At 35.7% G+C, this 7,498-nt stretch overlaps 1 protein-coding gene across 1 annotated transcript; it reads right to left on the reverse strand.

The window, feature by feature from the left end:
• Nucleotides 1-6,073: 6,073 nt before the first annotated feature.
• Nucleotides 6,074-6,982, reverse strand: LOC104213331 (uncharacterized). The gene is made up of 3 exons (XM_070172928.1): nucleotides 6,589-6,982; nucleotides 6,416-6,522; nucleotides 6,074-6,271 (listed from the first exon to the last, which is right to left on the reverse strand). The coding sequence occupies exons 1-3, from the start codon at nucleotides 6,980-6,982 to the stop codon at nucleotides 6,074-6,076; spliced, it is 699 nt and encodes a 232-aa protein (XP_070029029.1).
• Nucleotides 6,983-7,498: the final 516 nt, after the last annotated feature.

A 7,498-nucleotide genomic window follows, 5' to 3' on the forward strand; every position in this document is an offset into this window, starting at 1 on the left:
AAGAAAAGCACCGGAAAAAATGCAAGCAGACAAGAAAGCAAGGCAACAAGAAAAATTGCAGTATATCCTAGCTTCTTGTTTTCTTTTAAGCAAGGTGTAACAAGGAAATCGGTAAGCAGTAGTAATAGCATGCAACAACAGTAACAATGCAGTCCCACGGTAGTCCCAGCTACCAAAAACTTTCCGAACTACATTGACCTGATTCCTGTTTAGCCCAGGATATGTAGGAAACCTTTGAAACAAAGGTTCGGTCAAATCTTTTTCAAAAATGCTTCACACGGAGTACTCGGATGGGCAAAAATCGCTCGCTTTATCTTTGCACGAAAACCCTTCGTGTCTTCGGGCAAAAAGGGGCAGCTGTAAACACATGATTTTTGCCCAATATGAGAATTACTCCCAAAAATTCAAAAATAAAATAATTTTCCTTGGTGTGCAATTTTGTGATATTTTGAATAATTATTTGTATTTGTCTGTGCATGTTTATTTGCTAAATTAATAAAAAATACAAAAATATGTCGCATTTTGCATGTAGGATTTAATTCTACAATTGTTAGTAATTAAATTTGTTTTACAAAAATTAAAAATTACAAAAATAGGCATCGTTTGCATTTTTAGCATTTAATGTCCAAATATACAATTTTATGCTTAATTATTACTTAATTGTGCGTTAATTGTTATTGGGAGTTAATTTGCGCTTTTATAACTTAATTTAGTTCTTAATAATAATTTAAGTATTTTTATAATTTAGTTTTAGAGAAATAAAAAGAAGAAAAGAGAGCGAAAATATAAAGAAAGTCGGAATTGGGCCTCTTCTTCGATTTCAAGCCACAGGCCCAAAAAATGGCCCAATCTTCCCAAACGACCCAGTCCATTTCAAACCGGGTCAACCCGGTCCATAACCCAACACCCCCTATCTTGCATTTCAAAAAAAAAACAAAGCAAAACAAAACAAAACAAAACAAAAGGAAGAAAACCCTAAAAAATCCCTCTCTCTCATCCGCCCCCCCCCCCTTTCTCTTTCTCTCTTTTCTTCTTCTTCTTCAATCATCCAAACACCCCATCCATGGCTGCCCTTCCCCCACCTCTTCTCCTTCACATACACACACACAACCACGGCAACACAACACACACACACCCGCCGCCCGTGTTTCTTCTTCTTCTTCAAGATCGCGAGTGTTTCTTCTTCTTCAAGTTCACGTTGATCGTTGCTTCTTCTTCTTCCTCACTTCATGATGTTGCGTGACTGCTTCGTCCAGCATCTACTTCTGCTCACGTTTTGCGTTGCTGCTGCCCCGTCCGGCATCGCTTCCACGGTTGTCTGCTACCTCTCCTTCAAGCTCTTCGTTTGTCCGTTCGTGATCGTCTTCGGCGTCAAATGATTTTGGTGCGATATTTGTTTCCGGGCAGATTTGTTTCCGTTCAAGTTCGTCATTGTTTCGATCCGGTTAGTGGGTTTTTGAGTTTCATTTTTTGCCCGTAATTTGTTTGATATTTTTCGGATCCAAAATCGATAAATGATTCAATTCTTGTTTTGTTTGTTCATCATTGAAATAATTTTTTTTAGTTTGTTTATATGTTTGGTTGGTTTAATTTTCAGATTCAAATGAAAATTTAATTAATTGATTTTCAGTTTATTTCATGTTAATTTAATTTTTGCAAAAAAGGAATTGTTAGTTTAGGTTTAATATTGTTAGATTTAGTTTAAATCGCTTGAATCCGTTGTTTGTTTAATATAGATTTCATTCATGATCATGTATCTTTGTTATATTTTTTTGTTGGATTTAATTAAGAAAGATTAATTGATTATTTGAAGATTAGTGATTTGAATATGTTTATTTGTTTTGTTTAAGTTCAATTCGAAATTTGAATAAAGTTTGTTATTGTGGTTGAATCTTTTCATTCATGTTCATACTTTGTTTGATTGATCTTGAATCCGAAATTTGTATAGTTTGATTTTCTTATTTCTTGTTTATCATTTATGATTATTTCTTGAATTTGTTCCATAATCTTGTTTAAGTTTAATATAGGAATTGTTTGTTGTAATGTTGTTAGAGTTGATTTTAAGTTCAATATTATTGAATTTAGAAATCTGAATATACTTGTTTGTTGTTGTTGTTGTTGAATCTGAAAATAGGTTTGTTTGTTGCTAAAATATTGTTCAATCAAATTTTAGTTGTTCTTTGTTGTTCAATTTGTGTTCATGTGATTTGTTGTTGAAATGTTGAAGAAATCATGTTCATGTGATTTGTTGTTGAAATATTGAAGAAATCATGTTCATGTGATTTGTTGTTTAAACATTGTTAGAAATTGATCATATTGTCTATATTTTGGTTAAGTTTGATTAATTGATTGTTATAGCTGATGGGGTAGTTTGGTAATTTGTAGTACGTTCAGGGGTAAAATAGTAATTGCAATAAGGTCGGAGGGGTAGTTTAGGAATTGTACATTTTGTAATTTTTTATGTGAAGCATGGGGGACAAAATGAAATGGGGTGGGTTGTGATATAGTTATTTAATATAAAGGGGGGACAAGACAAATTTTAGTGTGGGGGAATCTTGTATTTGTTTATGTTAGGCATGGGGGACAAAATATAATGGGGTGGTGTGATATATTTATTTAATGTAATGGGGATGAGTGGGAAGATAATGGGTTTGGTAGAGAAAATGGGTTGATTTTAATTGATTAAAAGATTTATGGGATGGATATATATAGAAGTCTTGAAACTGATTTATAGGACGGAGATAAGGAGAATAACAGAGAATAAGAGAAAAAAAAGAGCTGAATATTGAAGAGAGAAAGAAAAATTCCGAAAAATATTAAAACTTTCAAATAAAAAAAAACTAAAAAAAATCTTCTGCTTTCTTTCATTGTTTGAAATCAGCATTAATTGTTGTTGTTTCATCAAAGCTTGAAGCTTTTGTTTTTTGGGATTATTGCTCCACTGGTTTGCAAACTCTGTTCCTGGGTTGTTACTGCTGTTGGACTGTTGTTGTTGTGCTGTATTGTTATTACTGCTGCTGATTCTCATCTTCTTTGGTTTCCAATACCAGGTACACGACTGTAATACTAGCTATTGCAAAGCTAATAATGTGGAAAGCATGAATACATATGAAGAATGAAATTTTGAAGTTTTAATATCATTTTTATTTCCTTTTATCGATTGTATTTAAACTATTTCATGTATTACTGAATAATAATTGAAATAAGAAAAAAATAACATAAGTTAGTCTTTAATGAATCGGTTTGGCAAAACGGGTTAATTCACTAGTTATGAAGGTTTCAAAATTATCAACAGTAGGTTAATCATGAATAAGTAGCTAAATTTAGTTAAGGCATGAATTTGAATTAATTTTCGAAAGTTAGGCATTAAGGCATTTGAGTTCATGCAAGATTAGAAACTTCGTTTAAGTCTAAAAAACTTTCTAAAAAGATTTAGTAATTATGGTAAAAATCTAGTTTCAAATGGTTGTGAATAATTAATCTTAATAGTATTTTTTATAACAATGCCGAGTTTTGTATTTGATTCTTTTGAATATTAGTTGTCAAATTTTTATTTTATTTATAATTTCGATTTTTTTTATTTATTTTTTAAATAAAATTCATTTTCATCAATATTTGTATTAATCTAGCAATTAGTATATCATGTTTTCTTAAATAAATAAAATAAAAGCTAGTAATTAATTAGGATTTTCTTTCTTTATTTTAGAGACTAATTTTTATAGAAAAATGTAGTCGCTTTAAGATTTGTCCATTTAAAATAAATGAGATGAGTCTCGCTTAATAAAATGTATAGATTGCGGGGCCCTCAATAAATGTACATTTAATTGCTTAGAATTCGGGAGGAGCCGTTTAGCAAATTTCTCGGCCCTACCCAAAATAATGATACGCTAGTCGCTTTAGGCGCGTATTTAATAATATTATCTTCTTAAACTCGGGTGCGTATTTCATGCAACCCAAATCCAAATCCCAAAACATTGAATAAAAATGTGTTCCGGATTGCGGGAGCATTTCATGTGATGTAATCCAAAGACATGTTTTAAACAATGTTCACATTCTGGTAAAAATAATAATAACAATAATAAAAGCGGTAAAAAGATAAAAATTGCACATGAGCTCATAATTGTATAAAAATCATATATTTAAGCCAAATATGACAGTTGAGAGACCGTGCTAGAACCACGGAACTCGAGAATGCCTAACACCTTCTCCCGGGTTAACAGAATTCCTTATCCGGATTTCTGGTGCGCAGACTGTAATACAGAGTCATTCTTTTCCTCGATTCGGGATTAAAATTGGTGACTTGAGACACCCTAAATCTCCCAAGTGGCAACTCTGAAATAAATAAATAAATCCCGTTTCGATTGTCCTTTAATCGGAAAAAACTCCCTTCACCCCTCGCGGGGCGGTAAAAAGGAGGTGTGACACTAACCAACTATGAAGCATTAAAATATTATAAGAGAAGTCATGTAGCAGCGCCAAAAATAAGCCTGCGGCCTTGTGTTAAACCATTAGAACAAACTAAACTAAGACTTCAGCAACATACTCAGACTAGAACAGAAAAAGACAGAAACTAAAGCATCACTATGATAACAAAAGAAACTCAGGACTCTGGGGAAGGAACAAGTTCATGGATGAGAGGTAGATGGGGTCAATTCTTTCACAAGGGTGGAAATCTTTTGGGCATGATCTTCCCTATCCCTTCTTAGCTCTTCCCTAAGCTTCTTGGTTTCTTTCCTCAAATCATCGTTGTCTTCTCAAAGCTTGGCATTCTCCTCAATAACCGACTCCAACCTCTTAGTGAACTCTGTTGCCCTGCTGCTTCCAAGTAGAATAGAAGAACCTGTTGGGCCTCTAGCCTTGATCTTCTCACAACCACACTGCTTGAGCGTAACAACATCCAAGGCATCGTTATGATTTCCATACTTAAGCTCGTGCAAGGCAATGTTGAGCTAATCAAACAACTCAGTCAACATGAAGACATAAGGCATAACATGCTTAGGCTTGGAAGTGTCTGCAGTTCTTGCCATATGTAGAATCATCGGGCTAGGGAGATTGATAGTTCTACCAGTGTCAAGTAGTTCTATCACAACCATGTCTAACAGGGTAGCCTCATGCCTTCTCTCAGACCTATGCAGAATGCATGAATTGACAAAGTGAAACAAGAACTTATGGAAGGGGGTCATATCAGTCTTGTACACCTTCTGGGGAGAATCCAGTTCAAACTTTTGAGAGAACTTCCTTGTGACCACAATTCTTATGTCCACATTATTGTCTATGGCTGGCCACCTTTCTTCAAGTAATTGTCAAAATCTAAATAAGAAATATTCAGAAGCATCCACAGCTCCTCAACATCAAACTCCACCTTAAACCCCCATACCTTACTCTTGACCACCTTTCTATCGAATTGGAAGTTTGCATAGAACTCCAGCACAGTAGGCACACACACATGAGGGAAAGCCTTAACAAACATGTGTTTACATCCCTTTAGCTTAAGTTTTTCAACCATTTGAGCCATCCCTTTATTCATCAGTGTTTGCAATAATCTTTCCATTAAGAATTTTTCTAATCCTGAACTCAATGAGTTTATCAACCATAGCTGTCACACTTTTTCTCTTCTTTCCTCTACTAGCCTTTGCAGATGGGGTAGCAGTTTTTGTAGATTTGACAACCTTTCTCTTTTGTGTTGTTGACCTTTCTGGCAGAGTAGAATTAGACTCATCTTCTCCATCCAACTCAACTACAGGTTCCACTACTGAAATGCGCTTCCTTGACTTCTTGGCACCTATAGACTCCTTAATGATTATTTATCAACAACCTTTCTTTTACTCCTTGTGAGAGGAGTCTTGGCATGACGAGCCACGTCTTTCGTTGTAGGGATGGCAGACTGTTGCTTTCATAGGAATATTTATGGGTTTCTTCCCTACTTCAGACAAGGGCAAGTTATCTTCATCACTACTAACTTTCTCATCTCTTGTGAAAGGAGTTAACAAGAGCCCAGGTTCTTCAGTCATTTTCTCTCTACTAGCTTCTTCTGAAGGGGCTATGACAGTGTTCCCAATAGTCATAGATCCTTCTATTCCCCACCCCTATTCTCATTATCTTCCTCACTTTCTTCATCATCTCCTTCATTCTCGCTTGCCTTTTCTTGATCTCCACCTTCACTCTCAGACTCACCCTCTTCTTCACTGTTCTTTTCTTCTTCTATAGAGTCATCCACTTGTTCATCTATCCTATCTTCTATCTCGCTCTCCTTCTCTTCACCAAAATCTCCCTCATTCTCACTTTTTTCTCTTCATTAGCAATGTCCTGAGTAGGATGTCGCTCATGACTGCCCACTACCCCTTATTCTTTTTTACCTATATTATCCCCCTCATCCTCCATCCAACTGAAAGAAAGACCATCAGATGCTCTAAACCATAGGCAAAACAGTAGTAGTATCTGCCCCTTTCTTCAGAGATGCCTCATTCTTTTTCACAGTGGGTTCCTCAACTTGTGGTTTATCACTTGTGAAGGGGACAGTATCTAAGGATGCAACATCTATAGCAAATACCAAAATATCTAATTTTGAGGGAGGGAATTTTACCTAACTTGTAATAACTGGGACTAATTCCGCCTGAACCACAGCTTCCTTAACCACTATATCTACTTTAGCAGCAGCATCAGGCACTACCTTGTCACTCTTAATAGATTTTCTTTGAGTAGCCTTGATCTTGGTTGACTTATTTTTTGAAGTAGGCACAGATGCATTAGTTGTTGGTTTTGAAAGCGAAAGCCCAATAGAGGTGGGGATGGTGAGAGCAGCAGGAACAGGGAATAATGGTGTAGGTATAGTGGAAGATATCATTGGAAAAGGAGTAGGTATGGGTGCGGGTTCACTTGAAGGTTTGATAATTTTCTTTGATTTAGGGTTCATGTTCTTAGATTTGGCTTTAGTCTTGGATGTTGATTTTTCTTTAGAAGGGGTTTGGCAAGTTTTAGGCATGGCGATAAGAGAGGAAAATCTATGAAGGGAAAGAGAGAATTATTTCTTGATTCTTGCTTAGGGTTTGAGAGAAATAGTAATGTCTGAGAAACTGATCACCGGGGGTTTTAAAAGGCGTTACTCCTAATTTGGCAGGAAGAGGGAGAGACCAAATTTTAGTTCTAACGGGACTCTAATAATGGTTACTTGCAAACAAAAAACTAACTCCAAAAAAGAGTAAGCTACAGCAGGCAGACAAGCACATTCCCTCCAACGATACAGTTACTCTTTCAGAAGACTCAGTGCACCCAGCACATTTTCTACAGGATGTTTCCATGAAATCTTCTGTAGTATCCAAAAGCTGGGCAGATCAGTTTGAAATGGAGAAAGATAATCACGCCGATTCAGCGGACAGTTATCGGGCAATTGTTACTACCAGCGTACAAAAAGTCAGTACATGTAAATCTGGGCAACAACAGCATCGTCAAGAAGATGCTTTTGTTGTTGGTCAATCTCCTGCGCAACAACACCAGCCTA

The sequence above is a fragment of the Nicotiana sylvestris genome, chromosome 4 (assembly GCF_000393655.2).
Source record: "Nicotiana sylvestris chromosome 4, ASM39365v2, whole genome shotgun sequence".
NCBI lineage: Eukaryota > Viridiplantae > Streptophyta > Magnoliopsida > Solanales > Solanaceae > Nicotiana > Nicotiana sylvestris.

Bases quoted from the DNA above. Each gene is read 5' to 3' on its own strand.
- LOC104213331 (XM_070172928.1), bottom strand. From the start codon at position 6,982: ATGCCTAAAACTTGCCAAACCCCTTCTAAAGAAAAATCAACATCCAAG. The intron at 6,523-6,588 runs GTTAGGTAAAAT...TTGCATCCTTAG, and splicing joins ATTAGTCCCAGTTATTACAA to ATACTGTCCCCTTCACAAGT. The intron at 6,272-6,415 runs GTTTAGAGCATC...AGTGAGAATGAG, and splicing joins CTACTACTGTTTTGCCTATG to GGAGATTTTGGTGAAGAGAA.